The following is a 25,260-nucleotide window of genomic DNA, read 5'->3' as shown; positions in this document are numbered from 1 at the left end:
CCTTAGGGTTGATGGAGGCTAAGTTTATAAAGCCGAATTCAGGAGGGGTGAGAAGACTTACCCAGAGACAGGCAGAGATGAAGTGAGATGGAGAGGGGGGGGGCAAATGACAGAAACAGTCAGACAAAGACAAATTCAAGATGAAAGTCATTTAGTGAGCCAGGACCCAGGCATTCTGTTCTTGTCTCCTTCCTCAATCCACTGTGGACAGACCTATTTGGCTAAAACTGACAGCTAGAAGTAAGATGTAAGTGCCACAATACTGGGGGTCTAGTCCTGGTGAGGCAGGCAAGGAAGACAGTTAAGGTTTGACTGGGTTAGGAAACTGAGGATGGGTCTGATTGGGCCCCAAATGTCTGGCCTTCTATAGCCATGGGTGCAGGGCTTTGGTGGTTGGGGGTGCTCTTAGCAAGCAGGGCAAATCAAAGAGTGGGGTTAAAGGGGTTTGGAGGGAAGAGTTGTTGCATTTCCTCAGCTCAGACAGGAGAGGGCACTGGTAGCTAACCATCAGCCCCTTGGAGCAGCGCCTACCCCATCTTAAGCCCCACGTTTTCATGCAGGAGGGGTGGGGAGGGTCATGGGAGTCGGTCCAATTCCTAAAGCTTCCTCGGCTTGCCCCCTTGTCCAGCCATGAGGCTTCAGAAAGAGCCGAGTCAACTGCCCAGAAGGTAGTGAGCCCCAACAATCGCGCACCCGAAGGTAGCTCTTGCTCAGGCTCCTTCACTGCTGCTTCCCACCCACGAAGGGCGGCCCTCAACCCCAAATGCAGCCAGCTTTGTGTGCCATTGGGCCTGTCTCATAGCTCCTGTGTGTGGAAGGTCCAACTCTACAAATAAAATTAGCAATCTGGGCGGGGGGGGGGGCATGGTTCCCCCCCAAACCAGAGTAAAGGGAGAACAGGAGAGGGGAGAGAGACAAAGCTTACTCTGTCACCTAGGCAACTGTAAAACCTCCAGCTAAATCTATCTTGTGAGCTCACCGCCCCATTAACATGCAGGGCCAGGCTCTGCGCCAGCCCAAGCCACATTCATTTGTGCGAAATAAAGGTGGGGGGAGGGGGCTGTCGAGGAGGGGAAGCAGGGCTCAGGAGGCACAGGGGAGCTTGTGAGAAGAGGTTATTTACACCGCCGTCCTGACCTTCTGGAGCAGTGCTGGCTCCGATAAATAACCCGCTCAGCACTGTTTGGGGGGGGCAGTGGGCTTAGGGAAGGGGAGCCTGTCTGCTGTAGCAGCCCCCATGCAGGTGCATGTCTCCCGGTTACTGATGGCCCAGGAAGGAGGCGGCTGGGGGTGGGGGTGGGGGCGACTGAGGGGGAGGAGAGGGGAAGGTGGGAGGGAGAATTCATTCTTTGGACCCCAGAGAGAGGAAAAGCGCCATCTCCACCCATCCCTGGCACTCATGTCTAGGTAAAGGGACAGAGGGACGGTGAAGAAAAAACCCTGTAAATTATGTTTAGAGAAAGGGATAAGGGGAATTACAGCCAGGGGCTGGAAATGAGTGGAGTAGCTATTAAAAGAGGGGAGCCTCCCCCCAAAAATACACCAAAGGCGATTCAGAAAAAAAAAAGATGCTTTATTCCCAGTCTTTTGTGCAGAGCAGGGTCTGGGGGCAGCTGCCCTCCATTTCCCAGGGGCCTGCCCATGTCCCCATCTCTTCCCCCAGGTCTTTTCTGGGGGTGGGAGATGAGATGGGTAGCTGGGAGTGTTTCTGACTTAGGACAATGGCATGAGAGGGAACAGCGGCCTGCTCCTTAAGGGGAGCTGTTGGAACATGGAGTGAAGGAGCAAGGTCACACCGAAGGGTGGTGGTCGATCTCCTACCTTCCCAGGGAACCTCAAAGCCAGATGATTTAGCTAAAGGGGACGGTATTTGACAGGTTTCACAATGGGAAAACAAAGCTCACAAGCAGCCCCCGCTGGTGTCCTTGAGAAATCTTCACCTTACCCCACCTAGGGTTTCATAAGGATCATTCTAACTTTTTCTCATTGCCTCTACTCCAGCCCCAGCAAATCCTACATCCTACTGCCCAGCAGGCCTGCGGAAAGGCCGGCAAGATGGAGAAAAAGTTAAGATCAGACTCTACAGACACAAGGCTGAAACATTTATCTCAAATCTGTCAGGCCCTGGTGGGAGTTGAAGGAACCCAGAGGATGAGAGACACAATCTAACCCCCACCCAAATTCTAGGCAGAAAACCCGTCTCCCAGAGACTGGGGCTGAGATTTCTCATCCAGGAGGTTGGCTCTGTCCCCAAACTGGGGGCACATGGTGTACAAGACCCCATTTGTGGAGTGGGGATTGGGGGGGGGCTGACTAGGTGACAGAGACCCCCACGATACACTCTCTCAGGCCACAGGCTTATAAATCAGACCTGGAATTGGGGTTAGATCCCCCTCTATGCCACCCTCCTCTCCTAGCCCCCATCCCATCCCAATTAAAGAGCTCTGAACAGCTGTGTGGCCTGCCTCCCTCTCCCTAAGCTGCTTTTCTCCTTTCTCCACAGGGCCGAGGCTGGTAAGCAGGAATAAAAGGAAATATATGAGAGACTGATAACATCTAGGGGACTCTGGATAGAACTACTCCCCTTCTCCCTGTATTGGGAAGAGGGCCAGGGCCCGCACAGGGTGAGACCAGAAGAGGAAAACAGCATGTTCTTGCTAAAGCTTTGATCTGGGGGCACTGTCCTGGTCCCCCATTCTGTTCCCAGCTCTGCTAGGGCCTGGGCCACTTCCAGGAACATCACTGTTTGAACGATAGGAGAGATGAGAAAGCTGGAAAGGACATAACCCCTCTTGGTTCAATCTGGATAATTTTGGGAAGAGGAGAAAAACAGAAGAGAAGGCAAAGAGGAGTGGTGAGGAGACTAGGAGGCCCTTGTCATTGCCCTGAGATCGTCAGTGCAGTGTAGAGGGGTGGGGCTTGGGGGTAGGGGCATCACAGTAGACAAATGGCTTGGGGAGAGATGACAGGAGCAGGGGGCACTGGAGTCTTCACCGAAGCAGCGACCACTTGATCTGTTCCTTTGCCGACTGCAGCACCTGCAGACACAGGAGCGTCCCACAGTGAGAACTTTGGGGGGACTCGAGGCCTTCCTGTTTTCCTTGGGGTTGACTTTCCTACTCCCTGTACCTCCCTCCAACATCTAGCTCCCTCAGCTTAGGAAGGGATACTAAAAGCACAATAGGGACTATGGCAAGCCACATCCAGCTCTAAGGTACAGGGCTGCTGTGGGTAGCCCGTTAGTCTTTGGACCCTTTTTCTGAAAAAACCAAAAAACCACTTGAGGGAAAAGAACATATAAGTGGGGAACACAGAAAAAGCCAAGGAAAATGGCTCTAAGGTATAGTTCCTGATAGGAATTCCCAACAGGCAGAAAACAAAGTCCCTCCTGCTGTATCAGGTAAGAGGAATGATAGCTGCAACCAAGGAAGGGTGATCTGTCAAACCTGCACATTCTGGAATGTGCATTCCCAGCTTTGCCCTCATTTGAATAATAAGGGAGAGAGAGCACAAAGACCATCTGCTTAAGGCGAGCCTCTGCTGGGGAGTAAATCACAGGCTGAGGCTGCAGGCTGGCTGAGAGAGTTTGAAGGGGTGCAGCTTGAAGGGCCCGGAGCTTGGGAGATCCCAGTGGAGAGCAGGCTCCTGTCTCAGGTCCCTGAGGTGGTGGGGACTGAGAGGAGGACAGAGGCTTTCTCGCTCCTCACATCCCAACTCTACCCTGCACTGGTGAGTGGGAGGCAGGGCAGTATTTAGGCCTAGGCTAGGGGTAAAGAAGGGAAGTCAGGGACGTACCTGGGACACAGTCTGCTCCGTGAGGGGGACGTCTTCCCCCTGTAACAGAAAACGGGCAATCAGAGTGCAAAGCCACAGGGAAACCTCCTGAGGGAAAGGAACCCAGCAGGCTTTGGTGGAAGCAACGGCGATGGGGAGAAAGAACACCCTTAAATCGAAGTCTAGTTGGAAGATGGATAGCCCTGACTCTGCCCCCCCCATCCCAGAGTAAGGGGCATAAACCAGGCTGCACCTTCTCTCGGGGCCAGATCTGATGAAAGGAACTTTTTTCACCCATCCCCCTGCTTTAGGGCAGGATGACCTTTTCAAAGACCCAGCCCACCTGGGTTCTCTGATCTCCATTTCCCTCAGCCTGGGGGGGGCTGGGTGGGTGGAGGGGGGAGCCGATCGACTCCCCAGTTAGAGAAAATTTTTCCATGAATATCAATCTCACTTGGGGAAGGGATGAGAGGAGGGCTGGGAGAGCTGGGGGGGTGGTTTAATGGATCCTGCAAGGCCTAATGGGTACCGACAGCATGTTAATTTGAATAAAGTGCTGCAACAGCAGCCCCAGAAGGGAGGGGGGAGTGAGGGTGGGGTGGGGTGGGGGAAGACCCTCCCTCTTTCCACATGGAGACATATGTTAGAGAAGAAGATTAAACTATGCAAATGGAGTCTTCGGCAGTTAAGGGAGAAGACGTTTCCCATTACCCAGCACTGCCAGCTTCTGCTTTGTGGAGGTCAGAGTCGGGACATTCCTACAACAGGGAGGCGAGTGTGCATCCCCAACCCCTCTGTTCCTTCACTATCACTTGCTATGATAATGTTTCTGCACCTGGCTGCCCCCTACCCCACGCTAAGTCCAAGTCCTTCCTCTTTACCCTAAATGTCCCCTTCTTAGGATTTCTAGCAGAGAAAAATCTGAAATTGGAAAGCTTGTATAAACAAAAGTTGAGAACTATCTTTACATGTAATGGGAAAAAAAAATACTTTATTACAAAAAAAAAAAAAAGGATTCCTAGCAAAAGGAAAGATGCAGAGAAAGACTTCTTGCTAGAAAGGTTAGAAAAGGTGATTCAGGAGGTGGCCGAGTTTCCAGCTCAGAAGATATACAAACAAAGGAGAGTCCCTATCTGTCTGGGTTGGCTGGGATGCTGTCCCATCTCTGAGTTCCGACATTACCTGTTCCCTTGCAGCTCCAAAGCTCTGAAGACTATAGATTCATTCATTCATTTAAATATTCACTGAGCAGCTGCTATATGCAAGGGTGCCTCAGTCCTGTCGGCATTAAAGGGAAACTCCTTGCTTCCCCTTCCATGTGACACTGAAGGAGAGGGAAGTCTGAGTTTGGGCTCTCAGACAGGGTTAGATCGGAAAGCATCCAGATGTGGAGCGAGCACGGCCCTGCAGGCCAGGAAGGCACTCACCCGTAATGCTACTCTGTGTACCACTTGCTGGGGATCGCTCTCTAGAATCACCCTGTGGAGAGAAACAGGAAACCTGTACCCACCGTGCCCAGCAAAGACTGGGACACCTCCCTTGATACAACGCCTTATGTCAGAGGAGTATCTGAGCTCTCTGATTCGAGCATCAGAGCCAGCCCATAAGACTCACCCTCCATCTACAATCTCGTCTACAGCCAGGAAGAGTCCTTCCATGTTCTCTAGCAGGGCTCGCTTCTCAACATTCTTCCTGGGCCCAAAAGAAAAGAAGGAATTCAGGAATCTGGGGACCCCAAACTAGGCTGGCCAATTCCTCAATCTTTTCAAGATAAGCGAAGAAGCCCTCATCCACTGCCCACCCAGATGGGGATGGAGGCAAGAAGAGGAGAATCCACATTCTCACAGCCGAGCAAGCCAGTGCCTAGGGCTCCCTGCCCTCCCTCTGACACCAGGATTGTGTGATTTGGTGCTGGGCTGGACTGTAACAGGCATATGAATGAAGACCCTCACTTAAGGCAAAGTTCCAAATCGCTTTCCAGAATGGCTGCACCAATTCATGGATCCACCAACTGTACATTAATATGCCTATTTTCCTGAAGCCCCTCCAACATTTTTGTTTTCCCTTTTGGTCAACTTTGCCAGTCTGGTGGGAGTGAGGTGGAACCCCAAGGTTGCCTCATTTGCACTGCTCTAATTACTAATGATTTGGAGCATTTTTTTCCAAGTGGCTAAAGAGATAGCTTGGATTTCTTCCCTTAAGAACTGCCTGTTCATAAGCCTTTATCCATTTGTCAGTTGGGAAGTGGCTCTTATCCTAATAAATTTTAGTGACAAATCACTTCATTTTACAGATAAGGAAACTGAGGCCAAGGGAAGGTAACCAATCTGGCCAAGGTCAAATGCCTTAGATAACAGCTAGCAATTATGCAGCACTCCAAGGTTTGTAAGGTGTTTAACAAATGAGTGTTCTCTCATTAGCTCTTCATGAGGGCTCTATGAAGATGTTTTATTAGCCCTATTTTACCACAAGAAAACTGAAGGTGGGGGGCGGCTAGGTGGCGCAGTGGATGAAGCACTGGCCCTGGATTCAGGAGTACCTGAGTTCAAATCCAGCCTCAGACACTTGACACTTACTAGCTGTGTGACCCTGGGCAAGTCACTTAACCCCCATTGCCCTGCAAAAAAACAAAAACAAAAAACAAAACAAAACAAAACAAAAATGTTATTAAAAAAAAAAAAGAAAACTGAGGGTGAAAAAGGTTAAGAGACTTGCCTATGGTCACAAAGCTACTAACAGTCTAAAGTGGGATTTGAACTCGTGTACTCTTATCCATAGGAAAAGCCTTATCCTAGCTGTCTCAGGTGGCAGAGCTAGGATACAGATGCAGTGCTCTTTCCCACAACACCCCTCTACTTTCCCTTCTCTTCTTTACCTTTGGACACCCGTTTCCTAACACGGAATCAGGGATTACCAAGATGTCACTCCTGAAGACAAGGCTGATTCCTGAGCAGCCCACCTCTTGTTTCTTCCCTTCCTGCCCCATGAGCACTGACATCCCTCAGGATCCCTTCCAGGACATTTCTGAAAGATGGCTGTTTGGCATCTGCTTGAACATTCCAAGAGCCTGAAGGAGTCTGGCTAATTTCAGCTCCAGTTATTCAAGTTCCTTCCACGAACCCCAAATCTGCCTCCCTCCCTCTATTCACTCACTGTTCCTACTTTTGTTCTCTACAGCTACAAAAGGAATCCCTTTCCATGAGCCCACCTCTGAAATCTGTCTGCAGACAGCTATCACAGCACCCCTCGTTCTCTGCTCTTCCGGACTAAACACCTCTAGGGCGTCAACTCATCTCACTAAGACAGGATTTGAAGACTCCTTCCTGTCCTGATGAGTCTCCCCTATTACTCACTCCGGTTGTCAGCATCCTCCTTAGAACGTGGCCCTCAGAACTAAACACCATGTCCCAGCTGTGGCCTAACTAGGGAAGCCTGGGGTGGTCTGAAACCCCCTTATTCCAGACTTGATGTCTTTGTCACCATCTACAACCATGTTAGACAACCGTTCAGCTTCCAGGTCACATTGTGGACTCATAGTGAGCTTGCAGTGACCTAAAACCCTAAGTGGACACAGAGGAGAAATAAAAGGATTCCAATTTGAGTGGGGAGTAAAATAATCATCTATTTACACTGCCTCCCCCAGGTAGCTCCCCCAAAGACCTCATTTAAAATCAGGAGCCTCTAAACACCTTGGCCAGGTTTGCCCAAGGAACGAAGTCAGGACTCCCAAGTGAGACCTGAGCCCAGGTCCCTGACTGAACTGAATTTGGTGCTGGGTATGCCTGGCCAGTAACATCAGCGCACTGAATTCTGCCTTCACCCCTCTCCCCATCTACTCTTTCACCTGGAAGCCCAATCACTTTGTCTTCAATGGACAGACCCAAGAGATTTGAAGAAAAGAAGCCAGTGTCTATGCCTACCCATCTACAAGGGAGACAGCTCGATAACATGGGGCTGAAAGGGAATGGAAGCTGTCTCTTGAGGAGACAGACCACTGCAACCATTGCCATCCTCCCCTCCTCAGTCCTGGGGTTACCACCCCAAACCACCACCTTCTATCTGTCCTTCCTTTAAAAGGCTTCTTGTTGTCCTGCCTGGTTCCATATCCTGCACAGGAATTCGGCTCAGCAAGAACAGGACAGACGGCATCCCTATTCCACTAAAGGGGAAAACCGTCTGTCAGAAGGCAGAAATGACAGAGCCAAATCAGGCCAAGTCTCAAAGCATCAAACCCTCGTCCATTACTGACTTCTCAGTGACAATCTTTCTATTTTCCTTTCCCCTGGACATCCACAGAAGTGACTGAGATGCAGGTAATACAAAGAAAACTGAATTGATAAAGAGGATGTGGATTCAGAGATCTGCATCCGGGAGAATGAGCAAATCCTAGAACCTGAGCCTTATTTTCCTTGTTTGTAGAACAGGGATACTAATTACAGTACCTCATAAGAGTGTCAGGGAATGAGAATGTCTATCAAATATGCACTATATGAGAAGTGTGAGCCATTATTTTTCAAGTCACTAGGGGCTCTATGATTGGACATTCAATGGATGATGCTCTCTGTCACAATCTGAATGCTTGGGGTAGATCGGCCTCATCCCTAGGAACTTCAGCTGAAACAATTCCCAGCAGGGCCCACTGGGTCCTGAAGGGCAGTCACATGCTTTCCCCCACAGCCCCAGAGGTGGCTGGGCTTACCTCAGCATCTGGCTCAAAGAGTCAAAGAGGCAGTTCAGAACAGCCATGAGCATCAGCTGTGAGAACAAACAGAGAGAGGCAGAGATTTGGTGAGGGGCCTAGAAACCATGAGTGCTTTCTGAGAACTAAATCCACTCATGTTGCTGAAAGAGGGAAGTGGCCCACACAGAGAAGCCCCAAAGCACGGGGACTGGGGAAGAGGATTAGAGGGAGGAAATTCTGGGACCATGAGCCACTCTTCCCCAGAATGTCTAGTCAGAACCCTTTGCTTGTGCCTTTCCCTCATGGGGACCTTCAAACAGGGTGACTAGATGGACGGTCTGACCTCCTATTCTCTCCATGACCCCCCCCCCCATGAGATGATGTGTAAGGTGAAACATCATGCTACAAGAGGGGGAGGGCTCAACACCAGAATGAACCAAGGAGTGGACAAACTAACCCAGATTCCAGCAAATATGACCCAAGGTTGGGTGCTTCAAAGTTTAGAAAGGACTCACTTAACGCTTTTACCTTCCTCATCACCATCAGAGAGCTTGTGCATTGTACACATGAAGTAAATGGTCAAAATATGGACAATGCTTCCTACTTGGCACTAACGGATTGTTCTGGGAAGACCTTTCTGGCCTGTCCATTTTCTGAATTCGTTTGTGAGGCTACCGTCTATGAATGTGGCCTAATGAAAAAAGCACCAGACAAGGATTTAGAAGACATGGCTTCACACCCTGACTGCCATTTGTTGCCTATATGATCTCTGAGCTCAGTTTCCTCAACTGTAAAATGGAGAAAATACTTGCATTCTTCTACCTCCCATGAATGAATGCAAAGCACTTAACCTTCAAGCTGACATAGTAATAGTTATTGATAAAGGCCCATTCCAATGTCTCATTCTGGTGTGGAGGGGACCCCAAAGGTTATTCTAGGAGAGCACAAGCTAGGGGGGAGTGTGTGTGTGAGGGGCGCAATTGTACCAAACCAGAAACATTTTGAATTTGGGCCAAGTGATGGACTCTCTCCTCCAAGGGCCTGGCTAATTAAGTTTGGATAGGCTCATTATCAGAAGGCTGACTGTGGCAACTAATGAAGGACAGCAGCTCTAATATAAGAAAGAGCATTCCTTACAACAAGCTAGTGAAGTAGGCAGTGTCAATATTTTTTATCACCATTTTACAGACAAGGAAACTGACGCTCAGAGAGGTTAAAGGGCCTGCTTAGGATTCCACAGTTGGTGGAGTCCTCCTAGGGCTCTAGGCTCCTCCAAGCTGTTCTCTGGACCTTTTGGCCTCTCCCAGTAAGGAAGGGGAAGGGCACCTGTTCCTGGGAAATCGCTGACCTCTCACAGTATCCAAGAAATTGTGCGAGGGGCCGTGAAGACTGACTTGGCTGGCCCTGTTAGAGTAGACAGGGTAATGAAAGTGCTCGGGCTCATCTCCAGGGACGGCCCAACAGGTGGACTCAGAGTTAACAAGCCGGGGGCCGAGGAGCCTCACCTCATTTTCATAGGAGCTGCCGATCACGTAGAAGTAGAGGTCGATGCTGCCTTTGTACACCACGGTGAGTCCTTCCAAGAGGGCGATCTCACCTGGAGAACAGACAGAGGGACGACCCGTGGGCCCAGGGCAATGAGAGGAGCCGCAAGCAGGGACCTGGACAATGCTCTGGTGGACAGCTGCCTCAAAGGGTGGGAGCAAGGCAGGGGGCACCAGCTCCTAAGATCAAGTTCTTTCTCCCCTTTGGAAACTGGGCTTGGGGGTGGGAGGCTGGAGCTGAGGGGAGTTCAGCCAGATCCTCCCACTGCCTCCCCATATTTCCTTCCTCGTGGATGAGGTGGGAAACCAGTCAATCCTTTGGAGGTGAAAATGCAGAGCGGTCACCTTTACAGACTTCCATTTACCTGCCCTAATGGATGCGGTACAATAAGCAGAGCTGCAGTTAAATTTGTCAAGTGAGGCTCATAAATCCAGGGAGCAGACAGGTAGCTAACAGCCAACCTTCCAGTACAGTATTCCCGAGTGAGGAACACTCACCTCCCCATTCCATTTCTGAAGAGTTTATTATTGGGGGGGGAGGGGGGGGAGGAGACGAGAAAGAAAAAACCAGGAGGCTGAGCAGCAGCTTCCTCTTCCCCTCTGGTGCAGAAGCCCCACCTCTCTGCCCCTGCTTCCCATCCTGGCTCCCCTGGCTCCAGAGTGGTGGGAGGGAAACAACCTACTATCAGTCCGGTGGGTCTTGTTGAAAATGTTCTTCTCAAAAGCCTTCTGCTCCTTGACGCTGGGGTAGGTGTCGTCATAGTACTGGTGGGAGGAAAGAGGAAGGGGCAGTCAGAAAAATGGGGAGGGGGGCCAGGGTGCCTACGGAAGAAGGACTGAGTGCTGACTGCTTTGCTTCTGGGGTCCTGGACTTCTCCATTTTAACATCAGAGACTCCTCCTTTGTCACCTCCCCCCACCTCCCCCACTCCAGCTTAGGAGAGGGAAAGAGAAGACACTGGAAACAGAGAGAGACAGACACTTAACCAAAAGAAAAAGGCAGAGTAACCTTGGACACTTCTGCCGAAGGGCAGAGGGAGAAAAGCCATCCCACAAATCCCTCCACCCAGAGGACCCACCAGAAGCCATGACTTGGCTCCTTCTTGCACTCCAAACATAGCGTCCTGGGACCATTCCAGGCAAGTTTTGCCTGGGAGCTGCTGCAGTGCCGGCAGAAATGTCAGCTTGGTCCCTTCTGCTTTCCAGGGAGCTCAATAAATATTGTGCCTTTGTCACCAACAGGCACATAGCGATGCATCTCACTCTCAGATTGGAGTTCTTCCTCATCACTATGGGGAGCTAAGGCTCAGGGAAAGGCTTCAATAACTTCCCAAATGAGAAGCCACCGTTCTCTTTTCTTTCCCATTCTCCAGATCTTGACTTCTAAAAGCAATTGAATCAGGAGCCAATTTGACACATTACTGAGCCCACTCGAGGCTCTCCCTGCCAAGGGGGCAGGGACCAGGACTGCTAAATCGTTCTGCTCTTTAGGGGCCAATCCGTCGCAGTCAGCTGAAGACCTATGACAGGTCTGGCATTTAGTAACTGGATAACTGTTTCAAAAGGTGTCCTGCATAGTTACATCCAATTACAGGGAGGAACAGCTGGTGAATTCTAAACTAATCTCTACCTGCTGATTGATTTATACTGTGCTCACCCAGAGTTAATACACCAGGGACAGAAGGAATTTCTCCAGAAGGGGGAGAAGGTGGCTGGGGCTGGAACAAGGGAAGGGGAAGCAGCATCCTTCCCCCTCCTATTCACCAGGTCCTAAACACTGTGCTGGGGTGGCTGAAGGTGATTCTATACACGAGGCTGGGATATTGGGCTTCCACTAAAGGGTGGGAGGCAGGGACAGCGACCCTGAGCTTCTCGGTGCTTTGAATTTCCTACAGATGATTTTTGTTTAGACTGGGATACTTCTCTCCATTTTGGGGGGAAAAAAATCCAAGATGCATCGTGCATTCTCTCCAGTGAAAAAGGAGAAAATAAACAGGTTAAAGGAGGGGACTAAAGGCCCAGAAAATGAGGTGGAATGAGAGCCCTTGGGAGGAAATAACTGGAGGGCTCCAGGGCAAGGGGGGAAATGCTCCGGAGCTCTGCCGCCTGAGGGAGTGGAGGGCGATGGAAGGGGCAGCTTTCTCCATGTATATAAAATCTGCCTGTGTTCTCACCTTGGCAAAGAGCCGCTCTCCATCATTGTCCAGGATCAGGATGGCTTTGACTGTGTACAGAGACGGTTCCTGAAGAGACAGGGATTGCTTTTAGTTGCAGGGGTTCCCGCCAAGACTGACAGCCCGGATCCCATCCCTCTCTCCCACTGGGCTGTTGATGGGATTTTAGTGTCCTTGCAAGTCCCCTATTCCAGGCTCATCCCAGCTAAAAATCCCCCCATCACAGGGGCAAGGGGGCCAGTGAAAAGAGGCTGAGCATCACTGAAGGGTGTGTAGACAGAGTGGAGAACTGTGGGGAGCCATTTTAGCAGAAAGTTCTCGATAAGCTTTAGAAAAGCACATTTCCCCAGAGAAAACCCAAGGCAGGTCCCAGGCACCACTGAGCAATGATCAGGACAGCTCAGAAAGGCCCCGATTCTGGGGCCTCCTCAACACCCCGACCTACACACAACTGCTAAAATCAGAAATAGTCTTTGCTATGGCGTTAACAAGGGCTGCAGAGGAGCAACTGAGGGATGAGGTCGAGCATACCCAGTATGTTCTGGCTGCAGCAGCAATGCAGACCTACAGTGCGGCAGCAATGCGGAGAAGGAGGAGGAAAGGAACCCTTAACAAAGCCACTTCCATTCCAAGCAGAGGGGAACCACACGCACACACACTCTCTCTCTCTCTCTCTCTCTCTCTCTCTCTCTCTCTCTCTCTCTCTGTGTGTCTCTCTAGTGTACAAGGACCGGCCTGCACTTCTGGGATTATGAGGCAAAGAGGAGCCCTATCTGAGGAAGACTGAGAAGCAGTAAGAAGCTGGCCCAGCTTTGAGTGGCCCAGTTTCTTTGTGAAGGAAAGCACTCAAGGAAGCCCTCTCTCCTTTTCTGCAACAATAAGCCCTTCCCTGGCCCCATTCGGCATAACCATGGAGGCCTGCGGTTCCTAGCAGTGTTCAGGAAATAGGCTCGTGGGGGGCGGGGCAAAGTTCCCTCTGTATAAGGGGCTCCTAGATTCTGATTACTTCACAACACACTTTCACACTGGTGCCCCAGTGTTTGTGAAGAAGCTAATAATGACTATGAGGTAAAAACAAAAGGTAAAAACTTTCAAAAAAAGTTTCAAAAAGAAGAAAGATATTTCTCAGGCCTTGCCTAGACAATCCCCACCCAGTACTAAAAGGGGCCAGGCCCATCCTTCCAATGAGCCAGGCTCTTGTCAGAAGCTAACAATAACCTAATGGAAGGGAGGGGAAAAGATACAGTCAAGAGCCTACAGCCTTTGAGGAGGTAAATTGCTGAAAGAGGACTCCGAGGACCTTTGGGTCACCTTTGCAGCATGCCTCACCCGAGGAAATAGGAATGTGGGGAGAGTAAAGAGCATCCAGTCTTTAAATAGTAAGAGACACTGGGCTAAGATCAAAACTCAGTAAAAGGAAGAGTACTGAGGGATTGAAGGGACCCTCCTATACCTAAACATAGATGAACCTTCTAGGCAGATATAATTGTCTAGGTAAATCAAAAAATTACCAGTGATTATCGCCAATCCCAATTTTGACCATGTAGAAAAGGCAACTACCCTCCAGCCCTGCACAAAACCCCTAACAAAACTCCCTCACCAGCCCTTTTCCAGACACTAATCTCCTGGTAGTAGAATGCAGGAAGCAAGGGAATGCAGTGATCAGGGGGTTCCTAAAATCTCTTGGGCCTGACCCACTCCTCACCACCCTTGGTGGCCCTCCATCCTACCTAGTTTTCACATGGAGAAAAGAGCCTACTGGCCTACACTGGTTCTGTTCATAAAAGAGGCGGCTTCTCTGGGGCAAATTAAGAGACTGAACTGAAAGAAAAGGAAAGGAGAAGTGTGGGCCAGCTGTGACTGGCAGAGCCAAGTCTTCTGGATACTGAGTCCAGCTGCTCACCTGGCTCAGCAGACAGCGACAAGTTTCTGCTCCTGGCTCTTTCTGAAGCTCACTGGAAAGTCTTAGCAACATATGAAATCATACATATACTCTGTGCTCTACTATAAACAACAGGAGAAGGGGAAAGAGAGCAGAGGAAAAGCACGTGCTTCTCCAAAGCTCTGGGAAGAGAGAAGGCCCGAAGAAGTGTGCTTATTCAAACTAAACAGAGGTTGAAACAAAGCAAGGAAACATCTCCCAATGATTCAATCTCCACCTCCTCTCGACTCTGCTTCGAAGCAGGCAGCCTTCCCCCAAGAGCTTGTGCTAGTGGGACTCTTTTCTGGTGGGCTCTCAGGCAGAGCCCTTACCTCTCGAACAGCACAAGGACCCAGCGCAGTCTGAGCCTCCGGAAGTCATTACTGATAATGTCATTTCATATGAATTTTTTGCAAAAGGGCAGGTTTATAAATAACTGCTTGCTATCAGGAAGGACCGTGTTTCCTGCACAAAGGCCCAGGCTTGAACTTTGAGCAGAGGCTGAGGGATGGCTGTTGAGATAGCACTCCTGACCCGGGGAGATGTTTGGAGGAGGCAGAAGTGTGTCCTTCCGCTCCACTCCCCCCAAACAACCAGCTGCTTGAAAGCTTTCGAGACAAAGTTCTGTGATGCACTGACTATCCGAGAGCCACAGTCTGAGTGTATAACAGAACTTCACCTCAAATGCTGATGAGGCCTGGGAAGTGGGGGGTGGAAGGAGCTGTGGGGGAGCTTTTCAGAGCAGCATGTCCCTCTCGCAAAAGCCCCTGGGCTGCTCTCTCCAGCAGGGCTGAAAGAGTGAGCGAGTAACCCAAGGGCTGCAGGAAGACATCAGCACCTTCCCCATCTGCCCTCTGCAGGAGGGAGAAGGCCGGCGGTCAGGCATACCCGATGCTGCCCCCTATGGGTCTCGCCACCCCCCTGCAACCACGCTTCTTAACCCTTTCTTTGCCAGGCTTCAGGAAGCAGAAGAGGAGACCACTCTGAGATATAGGACACCCACAAAAAGCGCTGTTGGGTAATCAGAGAGACCTGAAGAGGCACTGAAGTCATTTGGCTGAGCCTCAAGAGATGAGGTGACCTGCCTAAAGTTACAGTGTGGGTGAGCAGCACACTCAGGGCTGATTTAGGTTCATTTCATGCTCTAAGTACTCAGAAAACACCGGGGCCATAGCTCATTAACTGATCTATCCATGAGAAGAGAGAGTAGTGACTGAAAAATGTAGGGATGCCACCCAGACAGGAGAGGAGGAAAAGGACTGGATAGAGGGCTGAGCCAGCTCCCGACTGTGAAGGGAGGTGGGTACTACTTACAGAGCTCTCCTGGTCCAGAGGGAAAGGCCTCCCAGCGGGGACATTACACTCCCCCCCACCTTCCCTCTTCCCTGCAGAGGAGCACTGAGGCCTGTCAAAACAACAGGAAAAGTAAGTACGAGAGACAGGTGGGGAGCCCTGAGCTCTGATCCTGCTCCTGTGTGGCCAGGCCAGCAAACAGAAGTTCCTCCAAATTCCATCCTTGCTTGCCACTAGATGGGAGCAGATTTCACACACAAGGGAACCTCATCCAGATGCAGCCACCCCAGAAGAGGGAGGCCTCACGCACCTTCTTCAAAAGCCCTGTAGGACAATGGACACTGGGGAGGACACTGTGAGAAAACACCTCCCAGAAGGTGATCAGATGGTCACTCACCCAACTCGACTACTTGAAGGTGACAGATTTTATGCAGCTGAGGAAACTGAGGACCAAGGAGATAAGGTGACTCGCCTGAGATCACACAGGTAGTTAAGTGGGGGAGGAAGGATTTGAACCCAGGTCCTCTAACTTGAAAATGAGCGTCCTTACCATACAGCATTTATTAAGCACCTACTATGTGCCGGACTAGTCAGTGAGGAAATAAAGACAACAAGGAATGAGTCCTTGCCCTTAAGGACTTACACTGCATTTCTTGTTGTGGGAGTGGGAGACAATATATAAATACAATATATATACAAGTAATTTCTAGGAGAAGGACAAAGATAATGAAAGGTGGCACTTGATAGGAAGCCAAGAAGCCTAGGAGCCAAGTACTGAGAAGGCACAGGGAAATGGGAGATGCAATTGTGTGTGTGTGTGTGTGTGTGTGTGTGAGAGAGAGGGGGGGGGGGGGAAAGAGAGAGAGAGAGAGAGAGAGAGAGAGAGAGAGAGAGAGAGAGAGAGAGAGAGAGACTCTGTTTCTATGTGCAGCTCAAACACACACACAAGTGTAAGCGGGCCAGGTGTGTGAACCATTAAGAGTGCAAGGGAGGGGGCAGCTAGGTGGTGCAGTGGATAGAGCACTGGCCCTGGATTCAGGAGGACCTGAGTTCAAATCTGGCCTCAGAGATTTAACACTAGCTGTGTGACCCTGGGCAAGTCACTTAACCCCAATTGCCTCACTTAAAAAAAAAAAAAGAGTGCAAGGGAGAATAATATACAGTAACTTGGACAGGTAGGTGGAAGCCAGAGTGCCCCAGGCTGAGGAGGCAGAGGAAGCCACTGGGTCTGACCTAAGTTTAAAAAATATCCCTTGGACACTGTGTGGAGGATGGATTCTGGAGGGGTGAAGCTGGAGGCAAGGAGGCCAATGAGAAGTGATAAGCCTCTGAATGATGGTGGTGGCTGCTTAAATGGAGAGAAGGGGACACATGCAAGACACATTGTGGAGGGGGAAAGGACAAGCCTTGGCAATTGGTAAACCATGAAGGGGAAAAGAGAGGTAAGAATGAGGCTGCAAATCTGGGTGACTTGAGTCTGAGATGCTTTTGGGATATCTTGTTGGAGATACAGGACTGGAACTATGGAATATGGATCTAGGAATCATTGCCTATGTAGAGAGATGAGAACAGAAGGGAATGGAGCTGGCTAGATCACTAACAGGGAAGGGAGGGAGGGAGAGAAGGGTAAAGGAGAAGGGGGGAGAGAGAGAGAGATCGAGATGGAGGGAGGGAGAGGGAGAGGGGGAGGGGGAGAGAGAGAGAGAGAGAGAGAGAGAAGGCTCAGGAGGAGCAAGGAAGATCCTGAAAAGGAGACCAAGGAGCAACCAGAAATGTAGGAAGAGTCAGGAGAAAGAAACATGAAAACAGAGTTCATTTATTCAAATATTTGTTGAGTGAATATCATGTGCTAGGAACTATAGAAAGGATGCTAAGGAAGAGTTAACACCATATGCTCTGTATACGATTCAGGGCCAGTCACTTCTCCCCCACCCCCAAAGGCCTCAGTTTCCTCCTCTGGAGGATGAGGGGTTAGACTACAGGAGGCCCCTTCCAGCTGTACAGCAACAATCCTATTTGGTTAGACATTCTTTCTGTGAAGGGACCATGCTTTATTCCTTGATGTAGAGGTGGCGGTGTGAATTTGTAAACCTTGAAGGGCTCTACAACGTGAATTGTGTCCACAGCGTCTGCTGAACGAAGGAACAGGAGGAATGAAGCCTAAATGGAGGGCTGGCCGGCCAGCAGAGGGAGTAAAAGCCAGCCCTAGAGCCGGATCTGAGAAAACCAGAGCTGGCAGCTCCGGAGCTTAGGGCCTCCCCTTCCCACTGGGAGGAGGGATCTAGGCTGACTCCAAAGGGCAAGGGAAAGAATAGAGGGAAGGAAAGCCCTTCTCTGAAAACTTGTTTGCTGTGGATTATCTGTGCAGTGAGACCACCTGCAACATCTCAGATCTCATCAATTAGCATAGAATCATAAAATGAAGGTAGAAAAAGGTGAGGAGAGGAGGTAGGAGAAATTTAGTTTCGACTGTAACCGGAGTGACACAGGTTGGATAACTTGTTGACATAGGAAGATTTTCTGAAAGGAAAGTCTGTCCAACAATGGAGTGGAAATAAGAGAGACTAGAGGGGGCAGCTAGGTGGCGCGGTGAATAAAGCACTGGCCCTGGATTCAGGAGGACCTGAGTTCAAATCCAGCCTCAGACACTTAATACTTACTGTGTGACCCTGGGCAAGTCATTTAACCTTCATTGCCCCCCCCCAAAAAAAACCCCCAACAACAACACACACACACAAAGAGAGACTAGAGAAAAGCTGTTCTACCTGAAGATAAGAAGAAACTAGATGGTTTGGGGGGGCCCTCCGAGCCCAAGGATATGATGGCTGACATGCATTCATGAGCCAAATCCATTTTCATCAACAATCCCATGGGACAATATTCCAACTTCTGCCAAGCCCCACGTCATTCCTACATGAGATAGGAAAACTAACATGGGTAGAGGAGAGGGATTGATTCATTATCTCTCTACAATGTCTCATCAACACTCCACTTCACCGACCACCCTAACTTTCCTAGTTAAAAAACAGAATTCTTTTTTCTTTTTTTTTGTCGGGGCAATGGGGGTTACGTGACTTGCCCAGGGTCACACAGCTAGTGTCAAGTGTCTGAGGCCAGATTTGAACTCAGGTACTCCTGAATCCAGGGCCACTACTTTATCCACTACTCCACCTAGCTGCCCCTTGTTTGTTTTTTTTAGTGAGGCAATTGGGGTTAAGTGACTTGCCCAGGGTCACACAGCTAGTAAGTGTTAAGTGTCTGAGGCCGCATTTGAACTCAGGTACTCCTGACTCCAGGGCTTGTGCTCTATCCACTGAGCCACCTAGCTGCCCCAAACCAGAACTCTTAATGAGCATATACATAAGAGGAGTAAGATGAAAAGCAGTGGTAAGCATGGGGATAATTTCAAGTCCAAATCTGTTGTTTTCTTAATTACCTTCTCTCTGTCTATGTCTTCCCTGTTCTCTCTCAACTAGCATCCCATCCAATGTCTTTTCCACCAACCCTGGATAATTCAGGCAAAGCTATTTAACTGTCTTAATTAACCAGATAATTGCCTCTACTACCTAGCCAGTAGACCTGGCCTCTTAGGAATCTGGTTTTTTCCAATCTAGAGGTCTCTCTCCCTTGACCATGTGACTACTTCCCTGGACCTTTGAGGTAATTTACACCTTGCCAGGGACTGGCTCTTTCCCACCACAGGGAGGGAGAGGGGAACAAAATATATAAATACGTCGGAAATCTATAACGAGGTCTTCTCAGAGGGCAAGGCATGGGGAGAGTTAGAAGCTGCATCAATTGCTCTTCAGGGGCTTTAGTTCAAGATGAGGTCTGCTTCCAGCAATCAACCATTAAAACAAGCCGGCCAGAGTAACAGCACAGTTTATTCTGATCATTTAATTTGAAGTGTCAATAAATTAAACTTCAATCAATTAAACTAGGTGTGCAATAACCCAGATGGACACCCTGACACCAACATAATCACAATAAAAATTTTTATGGCTGCCAGGGACCTCACCGGGGGCAGTGCTGGCACCGTTCTCACCCCAGCCAAGAAATATATCTCCACAGTGCAAGAGCGAGGAGATTACTTCTCCTAACTAAATGGAGAGACCCGGCAGCAGCAAGGACACAGCTGGGAGAGGGGTACAGGGGCCTGCCAGGAACTAGATGGGAATGCTTTGGGGGCTTAATGTAATTGATACCTTTGCAGGATCAGGGGAAGGACATTTTAGGCCAAGGACCTGCACTGTTAGTGCCAAAGGAATTAGACAAAAACCCCATTAAGATGATTCAGGAACCAAGGGGCACAGACTAACATCAACCCGTACGTGCACTGGACTGTTTTCACTTTCCCTCCTCCCTATATAACACATCTTCACCCACCTTAAATGGCCTAATTTGCTGAATAAGGTGTAAAGCCTTGGGTTTGCTTAACTGTTTGGAAACTATAGCATTGTTATGGGGAATGAGAGAATAAATAAAATAGTTTTGGAAGTCTAGATAACCAATACTAAAAGAGTAGAGTGAGGATTAAATAAAAAAAAACCCAGGACAGCTAGGTGGCTCGATGGATAGAGCACTGGCCCTGGATTCAGGAGCACCTGAGTTCAAATCTGGCCTCAGACACTTGACACTTACTAGCTGTGTGACCCTGGGCACATCATTTAACCCCAACTGCCCCACCCAAAATCCCCCCAAAAGACAGGGTGGTACAATAGAAAGTGTTGACTTTGCAATTAGAGGCTTAACTTCAAACTCTTATCCCTGCTACTTACTCCCTGTTTAAATCAGAGCAAAGCCTCCCGGACCTTAGTTTACTCATTTTGCAAATTGAGAGGACTGGATTAGTTGACCGATAAGGTACCTTCCCACTCTAAATCAATGATCCTAGGTAGGATTTATAAGAAAAGATGATTTCTTGCTTAGAAGGGAAGGGTGAGGGAGAGGAGGAAAGTCAACCACCATCTCTAAGGTTCTGAAGGGTTATCAATGGAAGATAGTAACTTGCCCTTCCAATCAGAACAAAAAGGAAAGGATTGCATTAGCAGCTGAACAAGCAAGTCACAAAATGGATTTAGCCAACAGGATTATTAAGAACAGAAAATGGGGAAGGATTTTCCTTCCTAAAATGATCTAGTGAAGGTTAGATATACTCCTACTGAGAATGAGGAGGTTGGGCGGTATTATTCAAGAACTCTACAAAGCTTTGATTTCCATGCATAAAAACAATGAATGAATGAAAAAGCATCCATTACGAGCTCACTACAGGCAGATACCGTGTGAGCTGGGAATATAAAACCAGCCCCTACTCTCAAAGAGCTCACATTCTAACAGAGGTGACAACATAGACAGAATCCTAAATAACAGGAGCACACCAGAAGTCGGAAATTGCCACAGCCAGGGCAGAGCCTTACCCAATGATCTTTTGCCACTTGTTTGCCATAGCCTGTTCTTTTCTTAAACTCCTCTCTCCACTGGCCAAAAACACTACTCGGGGACCAGAGTCCTCCCAAATGAGCAAACCCTATAAAAACTGGGGGGGGGGGGCAACCTAGGTGTTGTAGTGGATAGAGCACTGGGCCTGGAGTCAGGAAGACCTGGGTGAGTCACTTAACCTTCTTTGCCTCAGTTTCCTCATCTGTAAAATGAAAAGGAAATGGCAAACCACTCCCATATCTTTGCCAAAAAAAACCCAAAACCCTAACTGGGGTCATGAAAAATTGGACGTGACTGAAACGACTGGACAACATAACAACGGTGCTAATAGGAGTACAGAGAGAAGGATATACTTAGGTCAAGCACCAAAGGTTTCTCCAGTGCTGGGTTGGGCTCTCACAATCAAACCAGGAAGTGATGTGAAAGAGGAAGATAACAGAGTTCAAGCAATGTGCCCTTTCCAGGTAGGTGTGCATTGTCAAACACTATCCAGGTAAGACAGCACAGACTGATCAAGGAGAGAGTTCTAGGAAATTGTATATAGAACCCTCAAGACCAGACGGTACGGCTCATTAGAAATAGTGAGGAAAAACCAGTGCCTTACTCTTTTTTTTGTTCTTTGTTTTTGTGGGGCAATGGAGGTTAAGTGACTTGCCCAGGGTCACACAGCTAGTAAGTGTCAAGTGTCTGAGGCTGGATTTGAACTCAGGTCCTCCTGAATCCAGGGCCAGTGCTTTATTCACTGTGCCACCTAGCTGCCCCAACAGTGCCTTACTCTTTTTTTTTTTTTTTTTGGATAGGCAATTGGGTTTAAGTGACTTGCCCAGGGTCACACAGCTAGTAAGTGTTAAGTGTCTGAGGCCGGATTTGAACTCAGGTACTCCTGACTCCAGGGCTGGTGCTCTATCCACTGCGCCACCTAGCTGCCCCAGTGCCTTACTCTTGAAGGTAAATATTTCTTGAATTAAATTGAATAATCAAAAGAATCTGATGAAGGGATTCTGAAGTGAAAAAAGCAAAAATGAATTTATTTTGATAGGTATATGGCAGCACCAAGGGCAAAAAGGGGAGGAGATTCCCTGACAGGAAAGGAAAACATTGACTATGAGACCAAGAGAGAAGAAACATTCCAAAGGGGGTTCAAACATTAAAACTTAATACAAATAGCAGAATTTTGTAGCAATCTCTAATCCAAGGAAAGGAAAATATGGCAAAACTGAAGAAACTTATGACCAAATGAACAGAAGACTGTTACAGTGGCCAGTAGCACCACAAGTTAACAATGAGCTCCAGGGGGCAGCTAGGTGGCACAGTGGACAAAGCAACAGGCCCTGGATTCAGGAGTACTTGAGTTCAAATCTGGCTTCAGACACTTGATACTTACTAGCTGTTGTGACCCTGGGCAAGTCACTTAACCCTCATTGCCCCTCCCAAAAAACCCCAAAACTGATGTTTTAAGATGACTTCAACATATGGGGTGTCAAAGGAAAGACCATTTAAATAAAAGAGAATCTGGGTCTAGGAGAGGGGTGGAGTGTGATAAAACAGGGGTCTAATTCATAATTTTACTTTTAGTGTGCTCCTTATATAAACTCTTTATCATACCTCAGTTTTCCCTTTTAGCCTCTATCACATAGGTATTTCTGAATAAGATGAATGATTCCCAGAGTGAAGTCCAGGGGCACCCATTGCTACTATGAAACTAGGAGATCTGAAGGACAGATCAGGAGGAAAACAATGACAAAATGAGAGGTGCTGAGGAAAGTCAGAGTGAAAATCCAATACTTTCAGCCTTCTTATTCAACTACCACATACACACTCTTGAAAGGGCACTGTAGACATCATCATATCATGCCTGTACTTTAAGAAAGACACCTTCTAGGGGCAGCTAGGTGGCGAAGTGGATAGAGCACCAGCCCTGGAGTCAAGAGTACATGAGTTCAAATCCGGCCTCAGACACTAAACACTTACTAGCTGTGTGACCCTGGGCAAGTCACTTAACCCTCATTGCCAGTAGCGGGGAGAGGGGAAAGAAGCATAAAGGTTTTTTTTAAACCAGCTCAATTTTCAAATTTTCTACTTGGACTCTCTCAATCCCAAACTCCTAAGTTTCATGGCTAAGAAACAGCTTGGGAAGAAAAGAGTGGAAATGTGGTGTTCTGATACACGAAGATGATCAGGCAGATTTGTTTTTCCCATTGCTGGAAGTTAGAAGATTATAGCTTGATGCTTCCTGGGACAGGGCTTGGAGGCTCAGTTCTAAAAGAAAATTCCCAACAAATGTACATGATAACATACTCAAGCTCTTCCAGGAGAGGAGACTTGTGGGTTTTGTTAACTGTCTGGAAACCATAGCACTGTCATGCGGAATGAAAGAAAGACCAAACATCTCTGGAAGTCTGGAGGACCTGGACTAACTGCCCTTTTGACAGAAAAGGCATTTCCGTGTATGGCTGATGGGCCCTTCATACATAAGGAGAAGCATAAGAGGTCACTACAGGGTGGAGGGAAGAAAGGAGCTTGTAAAAGAGAAGAACGGGACAGCTAGGCGGCGCAGTGAATAAAGCACTGGCCCTGGATTCAGGAGGACCTGAGTTCAAATTCGACCTCAGACACTTGACATTTACTAGCTGTGTGACCCTGGGCAAGTCACTTAACCCTCACTGCCCTGCAAAAAACAAAAACAAAAACCCAAACAAACAAACAAAAGAGAAGAACAAGAGCTTGATGTGAAAGTGTGAAAGGTGCAGGGCCTCCAGATGGTCAAAGACCATGAAATGAGGAAGACCCAAACCGCGTTCGCTCAATCAAGAAGAGCAGAGGGAAGTTTGTGATGACAAAACTTTCTCCTTCTCACAACCTCGGGAGGGAGTTTCGATAAGTCCCAATCACATGGAGACCACTCCAGGGCTCAGAACTGCTATCAGGGAGTGGAGGAGTGGGAGGCCCCTAATCCTGGTCCCCTGAAGACCAGAGCTGCTCCAGGGGTTCCTCCTGCTCCACGTCACTCCAACGTCACGGTTCCCGACCTACCCAGACCCTACTGCCAGCGCGCTCCCTCCCCGGCTGGGCCTCCTACTCGAGTCCGAGGCTTCGGCCAGGGCACTAGGCCGCACATTCCCTGCAGCATAAGCGGCGATGCCAATCCCCTAGTGATGGTTCCTGGCCATCCCTTCCCACCACCCGCTCCAATCCCCCCATGACTAGGACTGGCCTCGACTCCAGGCCTCCCGGGGGACCCCAGTGTTCCAGGTGCCTCCCCGACTCCTACCAGGATCAATGCCTCCATCTTGCCCTGCAGTTGGTGCCGACGTGGAGCCACGGAGCCGACGAAGCCGCTGATTGGTTCGAGGCCCCGGCTCTCCTGACGAATCAAAAGGCAAAGCTTCACCCGAAGAGGAAGAGCTTTCAGCCAGGTTTTTCCAAAACAAGCGCGGGTTCTTGATTGTCATCTTGAGGAGTCAATAGCACAGCCGAAGCCGACTACCGAAGGGGCGGGATGATCCGGAGGGGGCGGTGATTGTTTCCATGGGGATCAGGGGAAGCGGTGACAGCCAAATTTCAATTGGAAGAAGGAAGGCACGTGATGTTCATGAGGCAATTTCCTTCCAAGTCAGCCCAGGGGGTGTTAACTTGAGAAGTTTTAATACTTCCTTCTTCCTCGCTCGTGAGAGTGGACCCCTGGGAAGTATTCCCAGAACTCTTCTTTTGGGGCCTTTGTGACCTCCCCCTAATTCTCCTGTCATCCTGCACGTCTTCTGTAGATTTCAAACAAACGGAACCAAAGTTTAAAATATGGTTCGAAAAAAGACACCCCCCTACTCCACCTCTTTGCACAGGTGGGAAGTCCACACGTTTTCAGGCATTTTGCATGCATCGATCATTTAGGCTGATAAATTTTCCTTTTTTCATTTATTATTTGTTTTGTCTTTAAAATATTGTTATATGGGATGACTTCTCGGACGGGGAAGGGGAAGAATACTGGGGAAACCATGGTAATGTGAAAAAACCGACATCAATAACAACTTTTTTTAAAAAATTAAATTTCAGGGTTTTACGTTTATCATTGTTAAATTTAAACTTATTTGATTCCACTCATGCCAGTCTGTCTAGATGTTTCCCAATTTTATCATCCATGTCTTAGCTATTCTTCCCAATTCATCATAAGTCAATTTGACAAAGCAATCTCTGTGCCCCCCAAAATGTTGAACAGTAGAGAGTGGAAGACTCTAGCACTTCCTCAGGGAAACTGAGGCCCAGAGAGGTTTTAAGTGACTTGTCCAAGGTACCACAGGTAGTATTCAAAGTGAACTCAATTTCTGTAACTTTTGAGTTATTAGGAAAATTCCATGTTTTTTACATTAAACCAAGATGATCATAGAATGATAGAGCAAATTTCACATATATAAATAGCAACAATACATCATCTCGTATA

At 48.7% G+C, this 25,260-nt stretch overlaps 1 protein-coding gene across 1 annotated transcript; it reads right to left on the bottom strand.

Moving 5' to 3' along the window:
* Nucleotides 1–1,556: 1,556 nt before the first annotated feature.
* Nucleotides 1,557–24,252, bottom strand: COPZ1 (COPI coat complex subunit zeta 1). The gene is made up of 9 exons (XM_043968347.1): nucleotides 24,097–24,252; nucleotides 12,173–12,241; nucleotides 10,683–10,764; nucleotides 9,961–10,052; nucleotides 8,474–8,529; nucleotides 5,389–5,466; nucleotides 5,202–5,253; nucleotides 3,796–3,834; nucleotides 1,557–3,038 (listed from the first exon to the last, which is right to left on the bottom strand). Exons 1-9 carry the CDS (start codon nucleotides 24,112–24,114, stop codon nucleotides 2,991–2,993), a joined length of 534 nt encoding a protein of 177 aa, XP_043824282.1. The 5' UTR covers nucleotides 24,115–24,252; the 3' UTR covers nucleotides 1,557–2,990.
* Between the last annotated feature and the right edge of the window lie 1,008 nt (nucleotides 24,253–25,260).

Source organism: Dromiciops gliroides, chromosome 5 (genome assembly GCF_019393635.1).
Source record: "Dromiciops gliroides isolate mDroGli1 chromosome 5, mDroGli1.pri, whole genome shotgun sequence".
NCBI lineage: Eukaryota > Metazoa > Chordata > Mammalia > Microbiotheria > Microbiotheriidae > Dromiciops > Dromiciops gliroides.
The sequence above is the reverse complement of the archived record's forward strand: the minus strand, read 5'-3'. Positions and strand labels throughout refer to the sequence as shown.

Bases quoted from the DNA above. Each gene is read 5' to 3' on its own strand.
- COPZ1 (XM_043968347.1), bottom strand. The intron at 10,765-12,172 runs GTGAGAACACAG...TCCTCCCACCAG, and splicing joins GAGAGCGGCTCTTTGCCAAG to TACTATGACGACACCTACCC. The intron at 5,254-5,388 runs GTGAGTCTTATG...TTCTCTCCACAG, and splicing joins GACGAGATTGTAGATGGAGG to GGTGATTCTAGAGAGCGATC.